Source organism: Buteo buteo, chromosome 4 (assembly GCF_964188355.1).
Source record: "Buteo buteo chromosome 4, bButBut1.hap1.1, whole genome shotgun sequence".
Taxonomy (NCBI): Eukaryota; Metazoa; Chordata; class Aves; order Accipitriformes; family Accipitridae; genus Buteo; species Buteo buteo.
The window spans coordinates 4,888,937-4,916,922 of record NC_134174.1 but is presented as its reverse complement, the minus strand read 5'-3'; the positions used below and the strand labels follow the sequence as shown (position 1 = coordinate 4,916,922).

At 42.4% G+C, this 27,986-nt stretch overlaps 1 protein-coding gene across 1 annotated transcript; it reads right to left on the bottom strand.

Moving 5' to 3' along the window:
• Positions 1-20: 20 nt before the first annotated feature.
• Positions 21-27,714, bottom strand: ITIH2 (inter-alpha-trypsin inhibitor heavy chain 2). The gene is made up of 21 exons (XM_075024621.1): positions 27,524-27,714; positions 25,877-25,951; positions 20,959-20,994; positions 20,060-20,232; positions 19,242-19,346; positions 18,749-18,911; positions 17,355-17,462; positions 16,021-16,149; positions 15,255-15,371; positions 13,840-14,008; positions 12,314-12,439; positions 11,255-11,436; positions 9,924-10,109; positions 8,765-8,904; positions 8,034-8,206; positions 5,922-6,053; positions 3,774-3,887; positions 2,784-2,982; positions 1,915-2,087; positions 1,047-1,158; positions 21-589 (listed from the first exon to the last, which is right to left on the bottom strand). Exons 1-21 carry the CDS (start codon positions 27,605-27,607, stop codon positions 442-444), a joined length of 2,844 nt encoding a protein of 947 aa, XP_074880722.1. The 5' UTR covers positions 27,608-27,714; the 3' UTR covers positions 21-441.
• Positions 27,715-27,986: the final 272 nt, after the last annotated feature.

The following is a 27,986-nucleotide window of genomic DNA, read 5'->3' as shown; positions in this document are numbered from 1 at the left end:
ACATGCTCCTTTTTGCCCAGTCCAGCAGTATATGAACTTACACTTTCCCAGCGGTCTGAAAGAGCAAAGGTGTAAGTATTAAATCTGGTTGTGTGTCTTACCCACATTGCAGGAGCCACAATGCTGTTGCAAGTCTACTATTGAAATGTATATTATAAAACAGTTGAAATTTTTAACGGAGTTTACTATCCAATAAATCAGACATGGCAAGAGCGAGATACCTACTACAGCCCAGCATGTCACTTTATTACAGATTTCATTTTTTAACAGAAAAGGGAGTTACATTGCTTTGAAACACTGATCATTTATAAAGCAAATGGTGGTGAAGTCACCTTCAGTTGATCTGGCTTGATAGGCTGACAGCTACTCTTTGGAAGAGTTGTTTGGGCATGAAGGAGCAGATAAGAATTTTTTGTAATAAACTGGTTCCATGTTGGAGATTCAGGGTTTCTTCAGAAAGCTGTACAAGTGGGGAACGAGGTAATCTTTGTAGTGCCCGTCTATGAAACCTTTCCCGCTGTTGTGCACAAACCAGCACTGCACATCAGTCCCAAGCACGCGGTCTGTCCTGTAGTCCTTCTGCAATCCCCTGTGAGGAAAAGGCCACCGAAAAGGAAGGTCACGGCATGACAGGTAGACAAGAAGACATCGATAATCCTGCTTGTTCATGGCGCTGCTCTGCCAAAGTGGCGAGATCTGCGTCTTCCACCAGCAGGGAGTGCAAACAACCACAAAATGCAGTGAATTTTACAGTTCTACGACCTCGTGTGCCCTTTTGTGGGAGTCCCAGGCACTTTTACACAGCCTGTCCAAGGTCAGATGCTGGGCAGCTATACGGTCAGAACTGTTCATGCAAAAATAGGAAAGAACCCAACTTGTCCCAAGTGTTTTGCCAACTGCTAAAACCAGATTATTAGCAGAGGGCAAACAGAGGGATTTTTTCCCCCCCCTGAGATCCTTGAGAGTTAATAAGCTTACAGTCATTGACGTCATTAAAAAGAAAAAGAAGTCAGATTTAGAAAGAGAGCAATAAAGCACATTATTACCTGGTAACAGTGAGCTTGTTGCCTTTCACTTCCATGGTGGCTTGTGGTTTCTCTGGAGCTTGCCCAGGTCTTTGGTGGTGGATATACACTTCTGGTTCAGATGCAAACTGACCTGATCAAAGAGAGGTTTAAAGCTCTTCACACGTCCTAACCTTTGAGGCTTTCATGTAAGCTGCTGCCGGGCACTTTTGGAAAATCAAGCTAGCTGCAGCAGGCAAACCCCTCCTGCACGGATCACAGGCACCGTATTTCCAGCGCTATCTCATCACCCACCCTGGAGAGTAAAAAGCTCTGCTTTTGAGCCAGAAAACTTCTTCTAAGAGAGCAGACTGGAGCTGCAAAGAGTATTTGGGAAAACAACGTCTGCTGCTCAGGATTCCCACATCTTAAAAGGAGCCTTGGGTGGGTCCAGGGCTCGGAGGGCTGGTTTTCCCCATGAACTGAGCCCTTGCTTTTGTTTTATATCATTGCCAGAAAAGGGCTGTCATCCAAGGGAGAGCTGAATTACAACTGTTTGCACAGAAGTCTTCTCAGAAAGAAGGTTTGAGGCGTTTGTTTCATTCAGTCTTTTTATTTTCTACCCGCAGCGGATTGGCCAGGCTGGGAAAGCCCTGTCGCAGTGTCACCTAGTCAGGCCTGTTTTGAAAACACCCTCCCCAGCTGGGACGAGGAATAATCTCCTGGTCTCTGATGTTCTACAATGTCCTTGGGGCTTCCAGGACATCGCAGGACTCTCCCCCATTTTCTATTTGAATAATTTTCACACCTTTCCCATCAGGACACACACACCAATGAATTCACTCAAAGATCTAGCAAAAAACCTTCCCTAGTACCCCACCATTCCCACCACCCGACCCGCAGCCCTTACCTATCAGCCCGTGAGCTGCAGGAGAGAACTGGTTTTCAGGGGGAATGTAGATTCCCAGGAAGTCAACATTAACTGGGTGATTCTTCCACACACGGTGCAGCAAAACCATGAAGGACATCTCCTCACCCACGGTGATAGTAACGTTGCTTTCTTTCATCACAGATATGAGAAGCCTAGCAGAGATGAACCAAAGGAAGGGCTCAGCTCAGCTGCCCACACATTAAGTTCTCAGGCCCCTTGAGATGCTCTCAAGCACCCAGAACACCCACACGGGGATGGCAGGTACGGCAGAGGATCCATCGGAAACCCACAGCCTTGGCAGTGGTACCCAGGGGTCTGGCAGGATGGTGCCTAATAGGACAGACACTTCATGGCCATGTTCAGGCAACCAAAGCTTGCCCTACAAATTTAAGCTCTTGCTACAGTGAATGGAGATTTTGGAAGTGATCCTGTTGCCTAAACAGGTGTCTAGTGCTGTAGGGTGTCCAACATGGCTGCTAGCTGTTAATCTGCAGGTGAAGGTCTCCTGGATGTTGTGAGTTATGTCTCCCATCATGTCAGGAACCCGGAAGGTATCTCAAATAACATTAGGTGCTTGCGTTTAGGCAATTGAATCCTGGTCTTAGCTAATGCAGTCTGCAGTACGGAGAGGAATTCATCTCTTTCTACTTGTGTCTAGTCAACTGAATTGCTCTCTTGGCCCTACTGCCTAATTTCTTTAACTATAACAAGAGCCCAGATATCTAGCTAAGATTCATGGGCACAGATGTAGGCACCCTGTGACCTGAATCGCACCCATAGCTGGGTCAGTCCAATGCTGTGTCGCAAACAGTTTCCATAGGGCAGACAATAAATACTCAGCAACTTACTGTTTCCGAATGATATGCCCTGTGTCAGACCAGGTCAGTGTGATGCCATAAGATCCATCTTTCAGTGTTATTGTTTCTGTGGTGATCTCCACTTTCAGGCCTTTGTTTTTGAAATAAAAACCAATTTTGCCAAAGTATGTGTTGAGTTTCTTATTCTCTGTTTTCTTGGCCCCAATGAGCTGCCCATTGACCACAACTCCTGTGAAGAGCAGAGAAGCAGACGTTGCCTAAATCTTGGCACACCACCTAGAGACTTGGAGTTCTGATCTCAGCAGGGAGTACCATGGGATCAGCAGAAACAGGGACCCCTCTGCCCCTCTGTTTTTTCTCATCTTGCCAGCCAAGAGAAGAGAATAATTTATTAAATCACCTCCTGATGTCACTGTTCATTCCTTAGGATATTAATCTGGTGGGAATTGTTGTTAGGTCTTGATGGTAGTATAATCTGATTCATAAGGCATTCAGTCCCTCACTATCCATGAAAGGCATGGGGCAGATGGGCAGTGGAGGAATGGTACTGCATTTCCAGCCCCGCTTAACCTGCTTCCAAATGCTCATTGCATTTTACATATATCCCAGGAGTTAAAGAAATGCTCATAGGTAGTTACGCATCTTTTCTGCCTGCCACCAGGAATGCCTTCAGTTTTATTTCTCTTTGTATCTACCTTCCACTTTGTTCTTTAAAAGTACAAGTGAGAAAGGGGAATCCTCACCTATCATGGAGATTTCCTCGCCTATCTTGGCTCCTTTCCCAGGGTTTGGCCATTTTACAGTGAAAAAGTTTTTCCTAGTACCCCACTCCTACTCTGAATTTCACCTGTTGCAACTTTTTTCTGTTGCCTCTTGTCCATTAGCTACGCATCTTGAAGATGTGTCAGGCTCCATCTTTACCTTTTGATTAGGTGATTATTCCCCTGCTCCCTCTGAACACCTTTCACACCTGAGAGAAGAAAAGTGTGCTGTAAAGTAAACCACGTTTTATTTCCTTACCAGTACCAGGGTCAGAAACCAAGTTTAGGATCTTTCCAGGCTCTGAGTTGATATTGAAGCAGATGTTCCTTTGGCTTTTGGGCAGGTGTATGATGAAATGTGGGTCATTGTCAACTGAAACATAGAAAAGAAACAAGCATGAGAAGCAGGCCAGTACCTGCCCTTGAGGTAAGGGACATAAAGACTGAGACGCTTTCCTCGGGGGATTTTCAAGCACTTTTTGGGACTCCTCAGAGTAGGACCAGGGCCCTTTCTACCCCTGCAGTAGCTAAGAAAGTTCTCAGATGCTCCTCACAAAAGCCTCTCAGACACTTTCTCCTCATATACTTCCCCTGTTTAAGAAAAGGAAATGATATGACATTATTGGCTTGTGGAACACTACCAAGGGCAGTGAACTACTGGTTTAACTGGTCAGCTGCACACTAGGGTGCCATAGGCTCAACCTGGAGTTCTAGAAGCTGAGTTTTATTTCTTTGTGATAGAAGCCAGCCTCCAGGTGAGACCAAGGACCCATCTGGACACCAGACAGACAGGGACACATCTTTGAGGCCTAGATTCGGGAAAGGACCTATGGCATGGAAAGCAGGATTTGGGTGACACCTCTGTTTAAAACTAATATCCAACACCCCCCATGCCCAGCTGTTGCCTAATTCTAGAAGTGACACACTCCCAGGACATGACTCTCTGAAACTAAGAAGGTCTCAGACACGTTACAAGTCCAAACCACCATACTGATGTTGGGTAAAGATACATCCTGCCTACGAACTCCCCTGAGGAATACAGTCCAGGACTTGTTCTCACAGAATGTTTAACAGCCTGGTAGTATTGGGTCCCTCTGAAAGTCATATGTTCTTTAAAACTGGCATCAAATGAGCCAAACACCTCCGCCAGTCACTGAAGGCAGCTGCCTCCAGTCTCATCTTGAAGTTCAAATCACTGCCCAGCTCTTGCTGGTTTGGTGGTGGTTGGCATCTCCCTGTCAACATTCAGAGACATGCCCCATGCCTATGGGGATAGCCAGGCCAGCTTCCAGTCATTCACTGGTGTTCCTCATCTTTTGGAAGTATTTAACTCTTCTTGTGCACTAGACAAATCCTAGACCCTTGACCAGGATTGTCTTCACAGGAAATGGTGGGGTAGGTACCATCCAAGGGGTGAAGAAGCTATTGAATGTCTTGAATCTTTGAATATATTGAGTCTCTTAGATACAGCCCTCAATCATTTTTTCTTGTTCTCATCAACTGCTTGATCTTCCTCAACTTGATGCCAAGGCCTGCTCTGTTCAACATTTCCAGGAACAAAAGAATTTCCAGTGTGAAATACATGTACAAGTTAGACAGGTAACTTCGCCTTGCTCACCTTCTTTTCCAAGCAGTTTCTTGACTATCCAAAGTCTTGGATTAACCCTTGAGCTATGCTGAGAAGGAGTTTGATAGCTCTTTGTTTGATAGCTACGTAAATACACACATCCACACACAGGCACACTCCCAGAGTTATTGTAGCTGTACTGCTTTTATAGGCAATGGTTCTCACAGCTGGTTTGTTTAAGTAGGCACTAAACTGTGGCAAAGGCCCAAGCATTAACAGGATCCATCAGTCATCAGGGCATTCAGAGATTTTTATCTACCACAGAACATTCATCTGTCATTTACAATGGCAGTAACTTTACATTAGCTTTGCTACTGCAGAGAAGCTAAATGTAAGCTCAGCGAGCAGCCTCAGCCTCAGGGAAGCACACAGCAGAAGATGGGGTTGCTGGGAGCCTAGCAGGATCTAAACTAGTCTCATGCTTGTAGCTTAGAGGATATTTTTCAGACCTTCAGCGGGGGCTGTATCGAGGACCTTTCACACTGATGTCCTCTGCAACAGCAGTGAAGTAGCTTCATCAGCTAGTCACAGCAGTTGATGTATTGTCTTGTGGACTAGCCCCTAAATGAAGATACAGTTTTTACAACAATTCAGAAAACTCAACAAGAAAAATTAGGACAACTGATAGACTCCTCCATCATTACTGGGTTTAGCATCTTGTCACAGAAGCTGAAATTCCCAAATTGCACAATAACTTTGGTTATATCACATTTATTTGTGTATTAGGTGAGGAGTGTTGCTGTCTGGCGTTTCTTTGAAGAACAATACTGTAGCTTTTACCTCTGTTTATGCTCAGAGAGGACGTAGGAGGACTCCTTTGCTCAGGCAAACTGGCTGGTACAATTGTGTCATTGGCCCAGGCTGGGATACCTTTGTTATTATTAGGTGCATTTGGAGTTAATCCTAGAGTACCTGTTAAATGACAGTCATAATTAGGTTTTTGTTAGTGCTGACATATTTTATAGTGTAATTTTTAAAGTAATGCAGCAGATCATTTGGTGTTATACCAATGTAAAGCAGGCGCAACACCGTTTACAACAGACAGACTTGTATAATGAAGCTAGGATGGATTTACTCCAGTGTCTCTACCAGAAGAATACGAGTTCCCAGGCCAGCTGAGCTAACTATAAGCTATTGGTGAAAAATGAAGCCTGACTTTTTAATTCTTATTCATACAAACAGGCCCCACTTTAGCAAAGCCCCCAATGCAAGGGCTTAAGTGTTTTGCCAAATAAAAAGCTGAATTTTAAAAATTTAGTAGGTAGTAAAAGCTTTGCTGACTTGGCTCCTCAGTTTTGCAATAAGTCTGTCATGATAAAAGAACAATCAGACAATCCTTTGAGGAGTGATTTCAGTGGAAGAAACATGGTCTCTGTCTATGAAAACAGTGCAGCTCTGATGAAAGTTGTATAAGGACAGACAGAAAAATCTATTTCAGATTACCCATTCCATGCCTTGTATATGCAAACTTTTTGGTACAGCCCATGTGTTGCACAATCCTAAGCACAGATTTACTTTGATATTATTTTTACAAGCTCTGTCCTCTACCACGGTTCAAGAGTCACATCCCACTGTCCCTGAAATCCATAGATGCCATGACCCTGGTTTCAGTGTTGTTAAGTTTTGACTATTCCATCAAACACAAAGACACAAGAACCTATATTAAAATCACTTAAATCCTCTGCATCATCTAAATCAACATAATTATGGTCTGAATTAGTCAGCTGGTGCCATGTATAATGAATTCATTATACACGAATGCAATATATGCTATTTCTGTGCTGAACTGTTTGGCAGTTGTGAGTTGTAGTATAAATAACAACTATTTAATTTCTCTTTGGGTCTCAGCTGCAGACTTTAAAACTGAAAGGAAGAAGAAATGAACCTAAAAATAACTATTAATAAACATAAGAACCCCATTTCATTAAGCCATCACCAGGACATTTTTTTTTTAGTTATCCAGGAGCATGAGAACTGAGCAGGCAGGACACGTGCTTGGAGTTTCAGCAAAGTCACAATCACTTCCAGTGTGAAATGCCAGTTGGATGATGCTGTCTGTTGGTGTAATGTAGGTTGCTTCTTTCCTTCACAACCAGTTGTAAACTCTGCCATTTATTAATAGGTTTTAAACCACCAGACTCTGCTGTTCAAGGAGCTGATCTTTTACTTTCAGTGCTTCCATTGCATCGCACTGGCAACGTTTTCGTGACAGCAGCAGTTGTGCTTTTCCAAATCGCTGACTGGTGAGGGCGCACATTAGCTGCTGTTAAGTTTCATTGGAAGCACATGGCTGTGCAGGGATGACTTTGGATACACTAGACACCCACGGATGTCGACAGCTATTGCTTTGAGACTGACTCTACCATATGATGCCAGACCAAGCCAACCCTGCTTCATTTGGCTGTAGCAAGGACCTTGGAACACATATTGAAGTAACAGATTTAAATCTAGAAGTTTAATTAATAAGGGACTGTTGTTACAACAAAGATCCCGTGTGGGCTGGTGGCTGATTGATAACAATCTTAGGAAGCTTCCAAGGCTTAAAAGTGGTGATAAAACACAGTTCAGTCAATTCTACAGCTTCAGTGCAGGGAACTAGACCTATCTGTCCCAGTAAGAAGACATTCAATCTGTGACTTTGTAGGCTTATTGGAAACCTCATTATTGCGATGTTGGCACATTGAGTCCTCACTGAAGCCAATAGCTCCAAAGAGCACTTGTGTAACAGGATGGTCTCAAACTGGCTGAAGGTTTGGTCAGCTTTCACTGAAAATACAGGTTATCCTATAAGCACAAACACCTGGAGTGAACAACGAACATGGTTGTTCTTCCAACACAAGAAGAACAAAGTAAAAAAGAGAGGTAGAATAATGGACAGACTGAGACACTAACCTGGGCAGCAGCCCCTTCTGGGGTCTTTGGGCTGGTCTGCCAGCATTATTTCATCCTTTTCAGGGTTCTCTATCAGCATGGCTGTGAAGGGCGTAACAATATGATGGTCAAGAGACATCTGTAGGATGGATTTGGTGATGTTCCTCTTCAAAGCTGCAGTGGGGGCTGTGTTTCTGGGTGGAAAATGAAACAGAAGGCATGGTTAGCAGCTCTACAGGGCAGCTGCCATGACAAATCCTCCACAGAGTTGTCATAGAGCCAAACTGGTACGTGTTGCAAAAAGGAAAGGCCGAGGGCCTGTGTGAATGCACTCTCCTTAAGAAGACTATTCTTGGCTTCTATGGGCTTTGGCCTGGACTCGAAGAAGCCCAGTCTATCTCCTGGTCTCAGCAGGAGACATCTTTCTGCTTGGGGATTCATCCTGAACCTTTCCATAGCTTTTACTCAGGCTCTGTAAGGCAAATCTCCCATTCATTTCATTCATTCAACCGCACAGCCAGATCTCTTTGACCCTTATTCCTCTAATTAACTGTTCCCAAACTCTATTCCCTGATATCTGCGAGTGCTAAAAATAGGAGGAATGTGGCTGAAGATATCACCTACCTATATTTTGATTTTTTTACCTTACACATTTGAAACCCTGAGGGCAGCCTCATAGCTGTTGTCTCAGAGAGAACCAGATCGCTCTCAAGTTTCTCTTCCTTCCCACCACAGACCACATTTGTCCTCACCTCTCTGCCAGCATCTGGTTGACAGTCAGATAGGCCCACAGCTTCTTAGTGAAGTCGGGATCTGCGTATTTGTCTTTCTTCATGAAGCCATCCAGTTCTTCAACATCTCGCAGGGTTTCCATGACAAGCTCTGCATTTGCCTATGCAATCAACGAGAGAGAAAGATAATGGAGGGTAAGCCAGGAGAATGGGGTGGCTTTGAGTTCCCCTCTTAGCATGGTTGTCATTAATGCCCCACTCTGGCTCTGGCCAAGGTCACTTCTAGATCAGAAAGTCCCAGCACCATTGGCCTGACTGCCATGGGGAGGAGAGCTGTGACAAGAGGGTCTTCTGTTAAAGACATTTTCGTGACAGTGGATTAAAATAGGTAAAGGAGCTGTCAGCAGTAGCCAAAGAGGGTGCTACCACATGCCAAAAGAAGAGGCTCTTAACAGAGCTCTGCCATCCTCCCCTCAGGCTTTTTCACATCCAATTCCTACTGAGGAACAGGAACCAAATTCTACTTCTCCCACAGACCCTTGGACTGCACTGTGTTTTGGCAGGAAAGAATATTGAATGTTTGATTTTTTTCCAGCAACTAACACATGGCAACTCCTAAGCCCTATAAGAGTGTGGATATTTCAGTTCCTCCTCAGAAAGAAGGATCTAGATGTAGTATTCCCACCCCATCCCACTCCACCTGGAAGAGCAGTCCTGAAAACACGGGTAAAGCCTCATCACATATGGCACAAGGCAGAGCATGAAAGGACAGGGCTAGGACTTGACACACTGTAGACCCACCAGCTTGAACTCCCCAACAATGGGAGGTTCAGCCATGAAAGGAGCTACCTTAGGGGGTCTCCCCTGCACCTTCACAAAGCGTGAAGGAGGACTCCATAGTCTTAGTCTGGCTTGCAACTGAATTTTGTACGGTACATTTATTAAAAGGCAGTTCCTCTGGCAGGCTGCAGGCAGTGACTATTTGTGACTGTACTTGAAGCTGTTGTGAAACATTGTTGGACACCCCCCCCCCCCCCCCGTGAGTTTCCCCATGCTCCGACCCAGAACCCAAGCGGACAAAGCACTCTGCTGGCAATAACCCCCCAAGAAGACCGTACACATGAGTGAATGAACCAGCCCAAACCCCAGGAGAAGGTATCCGAGGGACACCTTCACTCACTGCTGTCGCTGTGACGATGCTTTCTAAGTGCTGCAGGTTTTCTTTGTCAACCTTCCCAGCCACTACTATCTCTGAGCCACCAAAGTAGTTGTGGAAGCTGCTCTGGGTGACATCTGACACTGACTCCTGGGGGTAGTTGAACTGAATCTTCTTCAAGAGCGGGGTGGAAACCTGATTGTAGAAATTCTGAGATGGAAGGAGACAAAGAAGTGAGTCTGTTGTACCCAAAGCAACCCTTCCACATGTGTCACTCTTACTGAAAGGACAGCAGGTGACAAAACCTGGAGCCCTAATGGGTAAGTAGGACTTCCCTTGTCCCAGAGAAAGCAAACTCCTTTATACTTAGACTCTAGTACACTTGTAAGAGGGTACAGCAAGAAGGTCTGGCCCAAATCTTGTGGAAGTCAAAGGATGGTCAGAAACCCCTGGGCTGTGTTCCTCCTAGACTTAAAAGGCTTTAATACAGGTGTATATGGGCCTGAATCTATTATCAGGTGGATTAGCTCTTGGCTACTGTATAAGCCACACAGCTGCTTCCCACCTAATTCTTGCCAAAACCTAGACCTGTATCTCACTTGGTTTTGCTTCTATGCTGTAGACTGTCTACCCTTTTCTGACCCTGTTGTACTTGGCTGGTGTGAACTGGGATGTGTGCACAGCTGGGTTTAGCATATGGAATCAGAGAGTGAAAACAGGTACCCATATGGTGCTATGGATGGAGGCTGTCTCATATTGAGGGGCTGCGCTGTCAGAGCTGCTCCGTTTGGCAGAACACCATGTAGTGTGTCCTGGCACACCTGTGTGTGTCCTATCACACTTGTGTTGGGAAAGAAGAAGTATGAGAAGCCTGCATAGGTGATGAAACCGATGAATAGAAACAGAATAAGGGTGTGAGAATTTGTTCATCAGCAATTGCTGCACAGATTTGGAGCCAGAGCCTCCTAGAATTGAACTTTTTCTCACACCAGGAAAGCATGGATTATCATTTAGCATTTATATCTATGCTTTTTGTTAGTGCTGAAGAGGCCTGAGATAAAATCCAGGCCTTAATTTTAATTCAGGAAATCTTTTTTTATGGTTAGAGCTTTTTTATAGAATATTAATGCCACAAAGAGCAGTAAAGTATGTATTATAGATACTACAAAAATTGTAACTAGGAGCACTTAAGCTAATACATGATAGTCATCTTGCAGGACTCTCCAGAAGAAATGATACTTTTCATGACCACCCCTGTGAACCTACAGTAACTCTGCTCTTGCTAGTGGAGTTACCCATCTCCACAGCTGTGAACAGAACTGGAGAGTTTCAGAGGCAATGGGCCAGAAACGCACCTTCATTTGGGCAGAAGTCTCCTGATTTCCAAAAATCCTCTGGGCCATGCCGCGGTTGTCAGTTGCGATTCTCTGCAGGAAATCGTAATCTACATCAAACCCAATCCCAAGGCAGAAGAGAGAGAATTCGTCCTTTATGCTCTGCTTTACATTCTTCTGGATCGTCGTCAGCTTTAGCTCACCTTGGAGACACATAAAGGGTGACATCCATCTGAGCAACGGAGGAGGTCTCCGTCAAGGTAGATGCATTCATGCTCTTCCAGTGTCTCTGGTTCTCTCTTAATATAAGGGAAATCTAGACAATTAGCTCAGATGCCAAATCTCCATTTTGCAGTGCCTACAGTGACATTTGAGCTTCTCCTGGATGGAGATTAACAAATTGTTTCCACTGAAGATGATTCCTTTGAACTCTTTTTTTTTTTTATCTGATGCATATTCTTTGTATATCCAGGGCTCTTAACTTCTTGGGGAGTTTGTACTTGTAACACATCTAGACCTCTCCCAGAATTACTGCTTCAAGGTGTCTGCAGACTAAGACATCTTCATAAAGGTTTTACTTTGTTTCTTGTACTTAAGATGTTCTCTGCCACCATAGGAACTGACTTTTTTTCAGTTTTATTTTTAATGGCAGCCTTTTTTGGGATGGCATCTTGCAGTAAACGATTGCTTTTGACCAGTACCAAATACAATCCAAATTAATTTGCTTTCTACTTTATTTTCCTGATTTTGATGTTACACTTGGGGCTGTGTAGGTCTGTCTGGGCTAAGGTCATTGGAAGAGGAAACATTTTCTAAGGGTGTTGTGATTACCTCTCCTACAGGACTTGTGCGTCTCTGTAATCGCAAGAAGTACATAACTTGTATAACATGAACTGCTCAACTTTTGAAAGCTTCTGTGCAAAGCCCCATGGCACCTATAGCACTTGGCAAAAGCAGGACAGGCATTGGAAGAAAGGGAAACAGATTTTTTTTAACTTACTGTCAAAGCGTCTACTTGTTGCATGCTTTTCTCAGGCTAACCCCACAGGCCTTTCTTCTCACCTAAAGCAGGATCCTTACCTACTGTCGGGTCTCCATCAGACACCAATACGATCATGGAGACTGAGTTAGGGTCCAACATGCCTAAGTTTTGGGCTTCGTTCAGGATGAATGTGGCTCGGAGAAGAGCTTCATTGATATTTGTGCCTGCCAAAGACACAATGAAGAAAACAAGTTTGATTCTTGTCGAGCCCCTTGTTGAATCCAGATCAGTTCTGAGATTCTAGTGGAATTAATCAGCATGGACAAGGCCTGAGATCAAGGCAGCAAAACCCCTCCTCTGTGATGCTTACAGTACATCTGCTTGCACTCTGGTTCCCTTTTTCATCCCAGGCTGTCATCTTCATGTGGCCCCCCCCATTCCCCCTCACTAATTCCAGTGGGACCATTTGTGATGTTGGGAACTATTTGCTGTGGGGAGAAGTAGTGGGTTTGCAGGCAAATGATTGAATGAGAGCATGATGAAACTTTCTTTTCTGGCATCAGCCTTTTCCTTGGACATCTTGATTGGAAAAGAAGAGGTGTATGTTTACTGAGCCTGTCTAAAGGTTTGGCTTGTGGCACAGAAGGGACAGAGTAAGAAATTGATATGAAAGGAACAGGAGTAGGAAGGCTGAGCAGTCAAAAAATTGGGTATTTTCTTTGTCAAGAAAGAAAAAAATTAGTGGCTCCAGAGTCAGGATAATAAAATGCTGCATTGCAAACTGGCTTTGCTGGATGGGAACAGGTCTCTTAGCTTATCTCTCAATTGTTTTGGGATAACAAAGTCAGGCTTATGAGACACTCATTTATCCAACATGGTTTTCTATTCCCAACACACTGATGATCTTGGACAAGTCCATAACTTCACCTTGCTTCTACCTTACATGTTGCCAGTGAAAGCTGCTGGAAATGAAGGTGCCACAGCATCAGAAGGGTCTGAGGTTGGGGAGACCCTCTACACACTATCGGCATACAAATAACTGAACAACTAAACCAGAACTGCACTTCAGAGAGCAGTAGATTAAAATGATCATGAGCCCCTTCTGTACAAATTGCTCAAACACTAACAAATGAAGCATCCAAAGTGCTGTAAGGCTGAAAAAGGCAACTGTCCTTTTTTATCAGACAAGAAATGAAGGCACGAAAAGGATGAACAGTTTGCCTAGGGTGGCATTTAGTAGATCATGGTGTAGCCTACAAATTATAGCCAGGGGAGACCCTGGAGTTGGGCTGCGTACGATCTGATTTGCAAAGGCATGAGATGGCCTTTGTCTTTCAAGGATATTTGGGATCTGTGAGGCTGGAGGTAGGACCTATGTATTAAAGGCAGCTGTTCTATGATCTATGTTCTATCTGTCGTAGCTTATTCAGTAGAAGAAAATGCCATCTCATCCCCTAACACAATCAACTGGAATCCTTGCTCTCCTTTAGCCCCAGGGCACACTTTTCCCATGTTGGGAATCAGACTTTTTGTTAGGAATACTCTGCCAGTCTGAAGGTTGTCTGAGGTACCCATTCCTGTGATATCTAACTACCATGAGAACCTTGCAATCAAAACCTCATACCCCCATTGGGATGGATTGTCTGGATGTACTTCTTAGCATCTTCAACCTGCGCTGGGGTGGCTGAGACTAGATTATCTCTCCAGCACCGGACATTGTGGTTGAAGTCGATAAGGGAGAACTGATCAGCAGCACGGAGCTCACTCAATATTGCCTTCATGGCCTCGATGGTCTGAGAAGAAGAAATTTAAGAGAAGATGAGTTTATGCTTCCAGTTGCTGAAAGCATCTTCTTGGGACTACAGGCAGATGCCTCTAATGAATAAGAACATGAGCACTGGAATCCAAAATAGGATCTGCTACCCAAATCTCTCTTTTTTTGCACTTCTTGCTAAAGTTGAACTTTTCACCAAAGAAACATAGAAAAAATGCAATTAGCAAGAACAAACCCATGTGACTCAACCCATCTTTGCTTAACTCCTGCTAACACAGAGTAAGTTGAGAAAGAGAAGCAGTTTGTGAGACATTGTGGTTCAGGAGAGAGGAATTGCTTATATCAGCTCAGGAGACTTAGCTCTGTCTGCAATGCTGGCATTTCAGGCTGCGTAGCATCTGTTTGAAGATGTGTGATTTAAATAAGTGACAATTAGCCTGTACCACAGTTTTGCAGCATTGATTTCCCCAAGGAAGCAATCTGCCACACCTTAGTACTGTGCTTGGAAGGAAATTCAAATATACCTAGATCATTCCCAGCTAATGTTTGTCTAGCCAGTTCTTAAAAACCTTCAGTGACACATGATCTAAAATCTCCTGAACTCCCCTCTCAGCACTACAAAGTTTTTCCTAATATCTAATATAAATCTCTCCCACTGGAAATCTATCTGATTCCATCTTATTCTACCCTGGGTGGGCATGAATGTCAGTTGATGAGTTTCCCTTTTGGAACAACTGTTCACATATTTGGAGGCTGATTATGTCTCTCCAAGTCTTTTCTTTTGCAGCCTAAAACATCTTATTTTTTGTATTTTTTTCCCCTTATGGGTTATGTTGTCTAAACAATTCTTACGGCTCTTCAGTGGGCTGTCAACAATTTGTCCACAACTTTTTGAAAGCAGGGATGTAGTATCCCCACTGAGACTTTCCCAGGATTCAGTAGGAGAGATTAGAGAAAAAGGGGATCAGAGCCTTTGCAAAATGTTTTGTGATCTGTCAATTAAAATCTTAATTTAGAGCTAAAATCTGTGTTCTGATGGCATCACTTCTTCCTTACAACATGGAAGGAGCATTACAAATAAAGAGTAAAATCATGAAGTCTTTGATTCACCAAATGTTCTTCAGATTCAGTGAGGCTTTTGATGGAGTGAAGCGTAAAGAACTAAGCTGGTAATTTTGAGTGCCAATCTGCTACGTAACTGTATGGTAAGGCACATGGAAAAAGTTGGCAGGAGGTTCACTTTGCAATAGAGGTCAAGCACTTACTTGTTTCATTTTCAGTCCCCACATCGAGCCACTGACATCTATAACAAATAAAATGTTTTTGGGCAGAGGATCAAGATTTTCCGGGGCAAAGAAGTGAATAAAATAGCCATTAAAAATCTGCAAAATAAAATAAAAATATTCACAGTAAAGTGAGCTATAGTAAAGATGTCAGAAAACTCAGGACAATAACAGAGCAGAAAATGTTACTCTTCTTTATGAGCTAATTCTAACTTTCAGCTCTGCACGTCTCTGTAGCCTTACACCATTTATGCTCCACAGTCTTTACTTTTTTTCAAGGAAAGCAGAGCCTGGTTCTCAGACAACTGCCATGCACTAGCATAGGGAGGAATGAAAAACATATTAAAAAAGACTGCTCTGTCTGTAATAATTCAACACCATAATTCTGCTTCATGTTTACATAAAAATAGTGATGTTCTGGTTGTCTCCTTGTGATGTGTTGGTACAACGTCCAATGACTCTGTCCTCTGATTCATCATTAAATCACCAGAGTGTTGCTAGGTATAAAAGACATTGTATTTTGGACAAGACAGGAATCTGCTCCTGACTATATGTAGGACCATGTCTTAGCCATAAATGAAGTAAATCCATTCTGCCCACTTAAAACCTCTCTGTTCTTTCAATTGGATACAGAGCTCTTTCTCATGCTTATTCTCCTGAACGATGAAGCTTATTTAGCACAGTTTGCTTAATGACAGCAATTCTTTTATTCACAGATCCCCCATCCCAGTTAAACAGCAACACTTACTTCCAATTCTCCACCCGTGGTTTCTCTGTTCACATCATATTGCACCACAAAATTTCCATCTACTGCTGTGGATGAGCACGTGGGGCATTTTCTTTGCTGAGCCATCGTTGGCTTGAAAGAAACATGAGCCTTGAAATGAGAAGTGATCATCGGTCAGTCAGATGCTGCGTGAAAGCTGGATCATTGAAACAAAAGGAGTTCATCTATTCATGAAATATCTTATTTCACTGAATGCTTTTCTTCTTTCTTTATTTGTACTCTTAGTTTAAGTGGAAAATGGACTTTGTCACTTCAAAAGGAAAACAGCATTAAGGTTTGCCTGGATATGCTGATTCAGTAGTAGCAACTGTGGCACAAATAAGATGACCCATCTAGAGCACCAAATATTTCAATTAGAGCTGTGCAAAGCATTTCTAGTAAGTAATATGTTGGCTTATTTAACATTTACCTACTTGAAACTATCCATAATTTTATCAACATTTAAAATAGCTTTTTAATTGATTTTTTTCTCAAACAAATGAAAGCTTGTAATTTGTCTGTAAATTGAGTACTAGGAATCATTTTCATTAGTCACATGATTGGTTATGCAGACTTTATGGCATTATTTCTCTGCTTTGACTGTATAACTTGAAATTTCCTGAGAAGATAAGACATAATATATATAGTCACACACTACCTCTGAAATAATTTGCTGAACTAGGAATGTGGGTGAATGACACATAAAGTTGAGCCTAGATATTAAGAAACAATACTGTCTGATATATTATTATAGTAGTATAGACAGACATTTTGGGCCTGATTCACATATCCTGTATTAAATGTCTATGTAAGAGTGAGAAGAAGTGTACCCTCCCAGAGTCACTGCTTGAAGTTTCTTGAGAAAAACTTCTCTACTGTTGGAGGGTTTACTTATACTCAAGAGCTATGCCGGAGAAAGCTAGGGTAAGAATGTTAAGGAAAAGAGCAGTCCTAAAATAAGTCCCTATGCAGATATTCTCGGTTTAAACTGAGATTGTGGAGTTATTCCAGAATGGTTATTCCACCTGATATTCATCACTCACTTACCTTTTTCACATTCAGCAATCTCAGTGCATTGCTCTTTCAGAATTACGAATTAAAAGCTTTGCACAAAGATGAATGGACTACACACTATTTCTATACTGCTGTCACTGTAGTATTTGAGCATCTTGTACATTTAGGTATCAATAATGAAGACACTATATTTTTTGCCATATTTTTGCATGCTTCCAGCAGGTAAGAAAAAATGCCATGACTGCATAAGAACAAGTGTAAAACCGGAAGTTTTCATGCTATTTCCAGTCTGTGTCTGTTACCTTTTTCTCTCCCTTGGAGATGGTGGTGATTCCATCAAAATGATCTCCTAGTGAATTAGGAACATGCACATAGCGAAGTCCCTGTGGCTCAATAATGCGGACATCCACCTAAAGGCAGGAAGGGAGGACATTTAGTATGGAGCAGTGCCAGCGTTGTACTAGGATCTTATGAACCCTCCACAGGCAAACTCCAGCTGGGGGATGAGAGAACGCGCCAGTAAGGCTAGCCTTATTTGTGGTGGGGATCCATGCAATGCTGAAAATACCCCACAATGGAAAGGCCAAAAAAAAAAAAAAAGTGTCCAAAGAATAGAAAGAATTTGGTGGTAATGCTCATTCTTCCTCTTTTTTCACCCTCTGGGGCAAGTGGTGGGATAGGAGTCAAGGGTGATATCATCGTTTAGGCTAAAATCACAAAAGAAGCATGAAGTGACTCTGCCTCAGTGCTGCTTTGGGTTAGGAGGCCAGGGGAACACTCGGTGATGAGTTCTCTCCCTCTCTACTCATGCTATTGACAGGACAGAGAGTATTTTTGCTTTTGTTTGGCTAACCAAGGTTATTTGGAAAATAAAGGTTTTATCCTGTCAGCCTGAGATAAGGCCTTTTTCTGGTTGTGTTTCTGCATAGTTCGTAAGACTACTAGGAGGCAGGACATGGTGTCCTTTTCAGTAGGGCTGACTCAGGCCTTTGGACAGCTTGAAGCAGATCACAGCCTGCACCAAGGAAATGTGAGCAGCAAACTTTCATATACAGCTTGTGCTGAAGCCATGGAAAGCTGAAGAAGATATTTATGAAACAGGAACATAAGAATGGCCAGATGGAAATGTCCAGCTAGCCCTGTATCTTGTGTCTGTTGATGGATGTCAGAGGACACCTTTGCATATGCAAGTGTAAGAAAGAGGGTAAGAATAAGACAAATCATCTTCTGGCAGACAGTTGTGGAGGGACTGTCATTCAGAGAACATCTGCTCTCATAGGACACTGTCTCATGAAGTTGGGATTATTGTGAAAAGCACTGTTCCAAATAAATAGCAAACATTGTTTTTTTTTTTCCTTCAGTCAAGGCAAGTTTACACAAGGGTATATATAGGCCAAAGCTTGTTTGTCCAAGTGGTTCTGACGTGAGTCAGTCACGATTCAGGAGATGCCCAACTGTGTTAGTACAAGACGAGGCAGGACACATTTGCTCCTCACTCATGTAGCTACATGGCTCCTGGTTTGAAGTGTTTCATGCTGGTCTACACAGTGACCTTGAGGCTCTTTGTACCAAGCCCATATGAAAGGAAGGAGCTGTAGATGAAGCGTCTTGCTGTGGGGCTTGTAGGAACCTTGGCTGCTTTTTCAGTGAGGATTCACCTGTGGGGTGCTGCCTACACACACCAGCTCTACTTTACCTCCATGTGCTTTGCCAAGCGTCCTGGCCTCACAGAGATGACATGCTCATAGGAGCTCAGTTTCCTTCGAATCATTTCATGGTAGTGAAGTTCGAACTGGATCTTCATTCCTGGGGGCACATTCACTTCAGTTTTGAAGTTTTCCATATCCAAGGCATTGCTCCTGAAAAGTCAGCTGTGGGGTTATTTTGAGAAAATACATGGAGAAAGAGAGCTTCTTTGCATTTGGTTTAGATTTATGCATTTGCTGGGTCTGATTCTAACTGTGGCCTATATCAGGGAACTGCTGTTGTCTGTTAGCACAGTATGTTTTATCAAGCTGAAAGCAGAAACACAAGATAAGTCCTTGACAATTAAGTATCAGAATTGCTGTAAGCAAGCAACCCATTTCCTTCCCAGGGTTCCCCCTTCATCTATCTTCTCCTGGGCTGGATCACCTCAGTTCTCCTATGAATAAGTTCAGTACAATACCCATATGCCAAAGTCTTTATACCTTACTATTCCAGCAGCTTTGCCTTTGGCTTTTGCTTGAGAGTACATTTTTCTGGCTTCAGATTTTTCCCGAATTCTGCTGGTAAATGTTATACCATTGATGTCCCTAGGAGAGAAAAGCACAGTCAGTTTGCAAAAGAAACAACTTTACAATTGATGATTGTTTCTTCACTTTAGAAGAACATCAGTGAAATCTAAGCTGGTGGGAAATGAAATAATAAGGCTCTTGTTTAACCCCAAAGTAACGAAGTCTGGTTTCCACTAGATCTGTATCTTTTTCCCTACCTGCTTTTTTATTTCAAGTAGCCAGCACTCTTGTACTCTGAGGAGGATCTGCTCTCCCCCACCTCCTTCACACTTTCCCCATTCTATGGGCAGAGCAGGCAGTTACTGATGTCATGCCTGTTTTGGAACATGGATCAGGACATGTCTCCTGACCAGCTTGCTGGCTGCTTCTTCTCTGAATGTGTAGTGAACGAGGCTAGTTCCTTTTTGTTCAGCCAGGGCTCTTATCTGGGTCTCTCTCTCTCTCCTTTGATCTGGTGCCAACTTGCACAAGAGAGTTAGGAGCTTAGTCTAGTTGAGACTTCTGTCCTTTTGTCAAATTTTGCTGATGTTGGCCAATGGCCCAATAATTACTGGAAAGGAAGAGATGGACAGACAGACAGTATGATGACATGAGCTTTTTTTCATTGAGAAAGTCTGCTAAAATTACACTGAACCTGGAAAATAATAAGAGGTGTTTTGCTTGTACAAATACTTCCCTCCCACCACATTCTGCCACCACGTTGAACCCTGCTAGACCACAAGGCTACTTACATAGTAAAGTTGTCAATAAAGGCTCCTTTGGGGACTTGTACATCAAACAATATGTGCTGGGACCGTTTGGCGTTATTCACCATTTTGGCTTGGATCATTGTGTTGGCCAACCGTGACGTTATAGTGGATTGAACTTTGTAGCTGTAAAGACCTATCTTGTCATCGTCCTCCACCTGTAATTGAGAAAATTACTCTATAAATTTAGGACACAGCTAGAAAATGTGCCCTAGAGGGAAATATCAACTCCTTTTATAGTCTCAGTGCCTTTTTTTCAAGTGCTGTTCCTTACAATATGGCAGCTAGATGGGACACAAACTCAAGTTCAGGACACCTCCATGTTTTGCCTGGCAATTGTGGCAGGGTACTCATGTGAATATAGTTCATTATAACATTTCAGCTGAAAGATGAAATTTATTAAGCTGGAATGTTTTCCTTGCTTTTGACAATGCAACCAGTCATTGGAATGACCCTATCGGTGCAATCCAGTATAGAAGGGTGCACAGTAATCCTCAACATCATATACTGAGGAGGAGAGCACGTACATTTCCAATAGAAGTCCTAAATAAGGGAGACCTGAAGCATTGGTTACTGACCTAGTCTTGTAAATGATTAAACCATGGCAGCGAGAGAACAGTATTAAACCGGTATATTAAGATACTGTCTTTGTCTAATCACTTTTGATGCTTATTTCTTCATATTTGCCATACCTTTCTCCCTCCATGAGCAGTTGTATAAACAGCATTGTGCAAACAGTGCTGTGTTTAAAGAAAATAGGTTAATACCCAACCAGTGGTAAAAACAAGGAACTGAACAAACAAAAGGATTGATTTCCAAAAAATGGTTAACTAGAAAATCACTTTGTTCAGTATTATTTTCCACAGAGGAAGAAAAAAACTCACCAGATCTCCAACATACCCCCAGTCGGATGTGCTTCTCTGGAAAAGAAAAATATGGAGAATGTATTTCAGCAAAGCTAAGAACACAGACTGTGGCTGTTTCAAGACAGGGATCAGACAGTGGTAACAAACATCTAAAAGCTGCTTTCCAAGATCATGAGAATTGTTTTGAGTTCTCAGACTTTGCATATGCCTTTTGTCTTATTTTACGTATTTAGACATGGGATGTTGGAGCACGTGATCTCCCAGCTGCGACTTCAAGGCTATCAAAACCAGAAGGACAACTCTCTTCCTCTCTCTTTTATTTTTTTTAGAAAACATTCTCTTCTAGAACAAAAACATTCTTCCTGAAAGCAAAACATGCTGGCAAAAAGTCATACTCAGAAACCCTTTATTTTAACAGAAATATTATCTTTTTTTTTTCTGGGACAAGTGAAAAAAACTCAAAAACCTTTTTAGCTCATTTTGTTTTCATTTACATTTTAGAATATATATTATCATATTATATGCAACATGTATATATAAACCCCCCTATTGTGTAATCAATATTACATTTATATACTTGTATATATGTAAAATTAGCTATGTATGCGCTGTTTAGAAGAGCTGATACAGCTCATTAATGGTCGGTTTTTTCCCTTGGCCTATGAATAGTTCCATTTGGAAATATCTTTGAAAAGGTGGTGACATCTTGTGGCCATTTGAATCATTCTGTTTAATTCCCTAAAACTTAAACTTGCATAAGTAATCCTGGGATGGGATTTGGCTCACTTAGTTGTAGGGGGAGGTGCAATTGTTTAATGCAGATATCTACTTTGGTGTTATCATCACAGCTGGGCAAGCTCAGCTGTTCACAGTCCATGGAGTGACCCCTTTCATCTGAAAATAGATACCTCCATTTGGTTGAATGAGTCCTGCCCTAAACCATGCTGACTGTACTGATTAGAGGAGTGGGTACCCAAGGTTACCACCCTGGCCTTCAGCTGGGGCTCCAGGAGATCATGAGGATCTTGTAGGTCTTGCATGATATCTGGCACCCAGTAAGATGTCTTGGACCCTGCTAGATCCGTACACGGAGGCAAGTGAACTGAGCTATTCAACTCCACTGCTGATGAGCAGGAACTTAGGGAGACTAGTTCAGCTACTGATGGCTAAATTATAAAAATGTACCAAAACATACCAATCTCATCTCAGGTTTCAGTAGCACTTGAATCCAAGGGGACCCAAAACCACAGAAGATGCTCACGAAAACTGCATTAGTTTCATGGTACATATAAGGCTTGCTATACAGTTACTAAGTTCATTTGAAGCTAATTAATATACTGTTACTAGGAAAATCTTGGGCTGCATAAGAGATGATACAGGTCATAGCAAGATCATTTTAATGAGATGATTTTAAGGATCCTTTAAAGCCAGGTAGAGAGACTGCAGGATTTCCACCTGCCTGAGAGTAAATGTGGGTTTTCACTAGCTCTACAGGCTCCATCTGAAACATTCCGTCTGGGATTTCAAGATATGGAGGTTTATGGCTCTCTAGAGCCCCTTTGCAAACCCTGATGGACTGATGCTTGCTCAGTCCATCCCGACACCCCACAAACATCACTGTACAGTGAACTGGACCCTTCACATCTGATAAAGAACCACACCATGAAGAATGACTGTTGTCCCCACACATACCCATGGCATAGGAAACATCACCAGCATGAATAGCAATTAAGACTAAACCAACCTTAGCTGAAATGAATCTAATTTTGAAAAGATGAAGACCAAGACCTTAGCACAGAGGCAATTTGATTTATTGTGGTACTTTTCTGGTTCTCAGATGAGCTTAGAGTTCCCGACTCACTTTATGAATGATGCTTAAAGCTTTCAAGATGCCCAGGTTTTCTTCCTGTCTGTTTTTGTGAGGGTGGAGAAGGGGGAGGCGCTGGTGGAGACGTGAGCTTATCACTTGCACATGTAGTGCCTCCCACTGCTGTTTTTAGAGATCAGACATGGGGCAAGCCAATCATCCTGCTGGGATCTCAAAGGTTGCAGAGGGCAGCCACTCCAACAGGTCAGGAGGACAGAGCTGTAGATAACTATACATCAAGTTTGAGTGCTGGTGTGGTTACTGAGAACATAGGCTTTGTAGGGGCTTCTGTGGCACGTGAGACTCATGCTATTTCTCACGTGAGGATTTCATGGCTGATCCTTGCCTTTAAATCACATTCAGATCTGCTGATGACTGCACTGCATAGAAACAGTATCTTGTACAATAGCTAATGTGTGGCAAATTGTTAATTAGGGTGGAGACAACAAGTGCCTCAGGAACTGTTTTAAGGATCTGGTCTTCACAAATGCTGGGCGCTATCTTCAGGTACTGAGACCTGTCTTCCCCTGACATCTGAGCAAGTTATGGATATTTAGCCCTCCATAACGATCTTTGTTCAAATCACTGTGCATGAATGTTGCTACTATGCACTCTACAGTCAAGAAAATATTGGGTACTTCAAGCTAACTTTTATCCAGGGCTGCTGGCCCTGACTCCTCCTGTCCTGTCTGTGGAGGAAGAAGCCATGGTGTCTAAGGGAGGAACACATTACAAGAGGTGATGCATTACAAGAGTTTGCAGTTTTTACATCATCTAGCTTACCATTGCTTTCAAGTTGCAGTCCACAGGCTACTCTGAGGTGTGACTTAGTAAAACAAGGAAAGCAGAGTCAGAGATGTTATACTGCATTTGAAGGAAATTACTTTTCTACTGGGGCAAGAAAAAGGTTGAAAAGCAGATGCCCAGCATGAGAAACTAGAAAGAAGATGGGATCTACCTGGCATCTCCTCGCAGTTCATTGAGGTGTTGTTTCCTCACAGATTCATTTTCTAAGCAGTTTTTAGCACACCACAATTTCATTGCAGCCTCTTCAGACTCATTTTGGGGATCATAATCCTTACTGTGAGGTGCAAGAAGAGCCATTTCAAACCTAAGAGCTTGGCAAAGTTTGTCTTCACAGTTCTGCAGATAGATCCTGGTCTCTCTGGTTGCATTTATACCCTGGGAGCTGGGGGGCTCTCCAGCCAGCTGATGCCACCCTCTCTCTTCTTCCATATTTTCTTCCTGTGCTGGTTCTCATGGAGAGGAAACCATGCAGGCAAGGCAGTAAGGAAGTAAGTGTGATCTCACCTGGCTCTGGACAGCCAGAGATCAGGACCAAAACTGGGAGGCATGCTACAGAACATCCCATCTCACAGTCTAGACAGAAGTTCCATTATCTACCTCTAAAACAGAGATAATGGCAGTGCACCATCATATAGAGGTTCACAAGGTTACCTGCATTCCAGCCCATGGGGCGCTCTGTTTCTGTGGTCACGAGGACCATTCACATACCTGAGACACAGTGGTTTTGGAATTACTCAGGAGCAAATATTTTTCACCAGAATACCTGATCTGGACCTAGAAAGCAGTTCTTTCTATTTAGAGCTAATCAGTAGGGTCTGCCGAGTTCTGTTGTCTTGTTGCCAATGGGCTAGTGACCTCACTGTAGAAAACCATAGTGCTAAAATAGTAATTTGGAAGACAGCCTTCCTCTAGTGATTAACAGTAAGTAACTGTGTGCTACCATTGGCCAAGAGCTACTGTCTCAAGATGTTTCACATAGTTCAGTTTAATCTCATTTATTAATATTTTATTGTGACTCAACTAACATAAGCGTAGCTCATCCTATAGCTGAGATCTTAGTTCTCCTGGTTTGTAAAGACTCATTTATTAGGTAAAGGATGAGAAATAATATATGGGAATATAAGGAATAACTGGTATAATAAAACCACTAGTAGAATTGCAAATTACTGCATGCATTTGTCTATACTACAATGTATCTGGAAAGTTGGGGAACAGAGGCAACATAATACATATGGCACTAATACAGATATGTTGGAAAGAAAAGATGCCCTGAAGAAGTGCAGCCAGAGGGGATTTCTGCTTAGATCATGACTAAATTATTTAAATACTGGTCTGGCAAATGTGAGCTGGCTTGATTCATATTTATGCTGAAATCTTCCATTTTTCTTGCAGTGTAATGGGGGCTCTCGGTATCAGTAAGTCACATTTACGCTCTGTGTGAGGCCCCTTTCAAAAAGCCTTAGTATAAAGAAGAATCATGTTTGCCTGTGCTTAACTTCGAAGATGCTGGGAAATCCAACTTTACTCAAGAGGATCTTCTGTTTTCACTATATTGAACAAGCTCAAGAAAGGCAGCACCAGAGCTTGGTGGAGGACAAAGTCCACTCTGATCATTTCTTTCATGCAGTGTAATAAAAGTTAATATCTTCAAAAAACTGATTCCATGATTACTATTTTTAATTACTAGTGGGTAAGTCACAAGAAAACTCCCGCAATGCTGGTTTAAATGTTTCTGTTTCAGAAGCCAACAGACTATAATAATCTGCAACCCATCAGCATGCTGGAAACAATTTTTTTTCCCTGGTCTCAGACTCCACCAGCTCATTACCCGTGTGACATGTGCTGCACTCTTTTGAGCTGAGTTAAATATGAATGAATGGACTACCTGCAGGACTGAAAGGTTTCAGCCTACACTGCCAGTATCTGAAGTACTTTTCCATTTTCTCGTTGAAAAGCCTCACCAGTATCAATGGGATTTTTCCCACACATGAAGTTAGACACACAAGTATCTCCATTGATTAGCATCTGTATTATGGTCCTTAGGAGCGCAGATATGGAACAAAACCTTGTTGTGCTAGGTACTGCATAAACAAGAGTAGCAGTTCTTATCCCAACAAGAGATACGGAGGTCTCAATGCATATAAGGACCTGCTGGTCCCACCTGATTGCACACTCACAACCCTTGACACAGAACAAACCACCTGGCGAGAGCTCCCAGGCATTCTTGTTTCCCTTCTTTTGAAGCATTTCTGGGTACTGTACCTGGTACCTGCCATTTCTTGTCTTGGAGCTTGAAGGAAATCCATCGACTTCTAGGTCAATCAGGTTTTCCACTTCCTAGAGGCGAAAGAAGAAGAAAGAAAGAAAGAGGTGTTTCTGCTGCCTTACTGTTTTATTTATCACTTGATTTTTTTGTTGATCAGCACTCTAATAGAGTTCCAAAGGCAATTTACCTCCCCTTGGTGCAAATGGGGAGCAGAGGCACAAGCCATCTCAGACCAAAATGCTGCATTTCACACATTCAGTTTCCCTCTGTGGCCAACTAGCTCTATATACTCTTATAAGATCATGACCTTTACCATCATTTTACAACCTTTCCTTCTGAAACAAGGAGTAATGTTTAACACGCTGAAATGACTTTAAAGAGCAAGAGGCACATTATCATTAGGATGGGTCTAGCCATGGTAACTACAGCATTTCAGATACTGATCTCATTTAAACCAGCAAGTTCAGAGAATTTCTGCTCAAACCAGTAGAAATTGTCTCTGGTTTTATACTAGTATACCTGAGAACTAAATTTGTCCCATTGACAGTAAAGGAACATCAGGTGTTTTCCAAATGCAAAGCTGCACTGATTCAATTGGAAGCGTGGTTCTTACACCACAGCAAAACTCTTAATTAAATTTTGTTAGAGGTTTAATTTATGGCAATAAAGAAGTTTAAGTACATGAGTTGCTCTACAACTTATATGACAGCACACACACAAAGGTTTGCACAAAATTAACTTAAACTCTTTAAACACATTGGTGTTAAACTGATATGGCATCTATGGTTAGAAAGGACCACAGGTCTGGAGTATCTTTCCTGGGAATTACAAACTCAGTATAAAAAGTGCTATATGAATAATGAAAAAGAAGATATCCTGGCTCACTAATTCTTTTTATTAATCTTGCATAGGAAAAGAAAGCTTCACACCATCCCTGCTGACTTCACAGAAATATTGCAGTATGGCAATGTGGAAATGGGTGTAGACACACAAATCTAAATTCACCTGAGTCTGGGGGTTTAAATTTGGACTCAGCTTCAGAGTCAAAGATATAACTATACTTCATTTCATCACTGTATTATCCTAAGAAATTACAAACTCTTCTATAAATAACATCATCCCTCTGCTGAGGGAAGTGTAGTCAATAGGATCTTAACTCTGTATTTGAATTCTTGTTAACAAAAACCTGAGACCATATGAAGCTTTGCTGAAGTTCATAGTGGTCTATACAGGAGACACCGTCCACACAGATATCTTGATGCTCTGTTTCTACTTATTCCAGGGAAACAGGATATAAAATACACCGAACATCTGAGCATACAAGCCCACGTGAATGTTTAAAGGTTAAAACCACCAGAAAAGGCAAAGCTGGGGCAAAAATATGAATCCTGCTTGAAAAGAAACTTGGAGTTATGCCCATACTATCCCAACTTTAATAATATTAAAAAAGCAATGCTATGAATCACAGGTGAAACCCAATTATCAGAACCATCCCATTTACAGCTAAAAGTAGAAGAGAATTCCTGAGATACAAGCAGAGCTCTAAAGCAATGACCCAGCTCTGCTCCAACCGAAGCCAGCTGCAGCTCCAACATTGACATCAGCAAGGAAGGGAGACCTAGGCCCTGCCTTGAAATACTCACATCTGGGATTTCGTCGATGACAAGATCAAAGCTTCCTACTCCAGAAACAAGTAACAAAATCAGGAAGTAGATCAGATGCTTCATTTTTTTCCTTCTTGTCTCCTGAGAACAGCCCGCATAGGTAGTAGACGCAAGATTTTTCCTTCTCTGAGACAAGTTCAAGGAAACAGCTCAGGGTTATGCAGTATTTTGAACAAAGTTTTGAAACGCTGACTTTGTTTAGGCCATAGGTAAATATTTGCCTTGCAACGTAAGTCTGAGCTGTGGTGCCTGAGCAAGGGTTATCCAAATAGTGTCTTCACTCGCCTCTGCCCTCGATAACAGCTCAGGTTTGGATAGGCTCACTTCTTGCTTTTGTAGCTTCCCATGATGTTTGACTAATTTCCTGCTAGGCGCAGACCTTGGAGTATCCCAAACTTCAAAAGATGAAAGCAAGAACTCACTCATAGCTTGTTTGTTTATA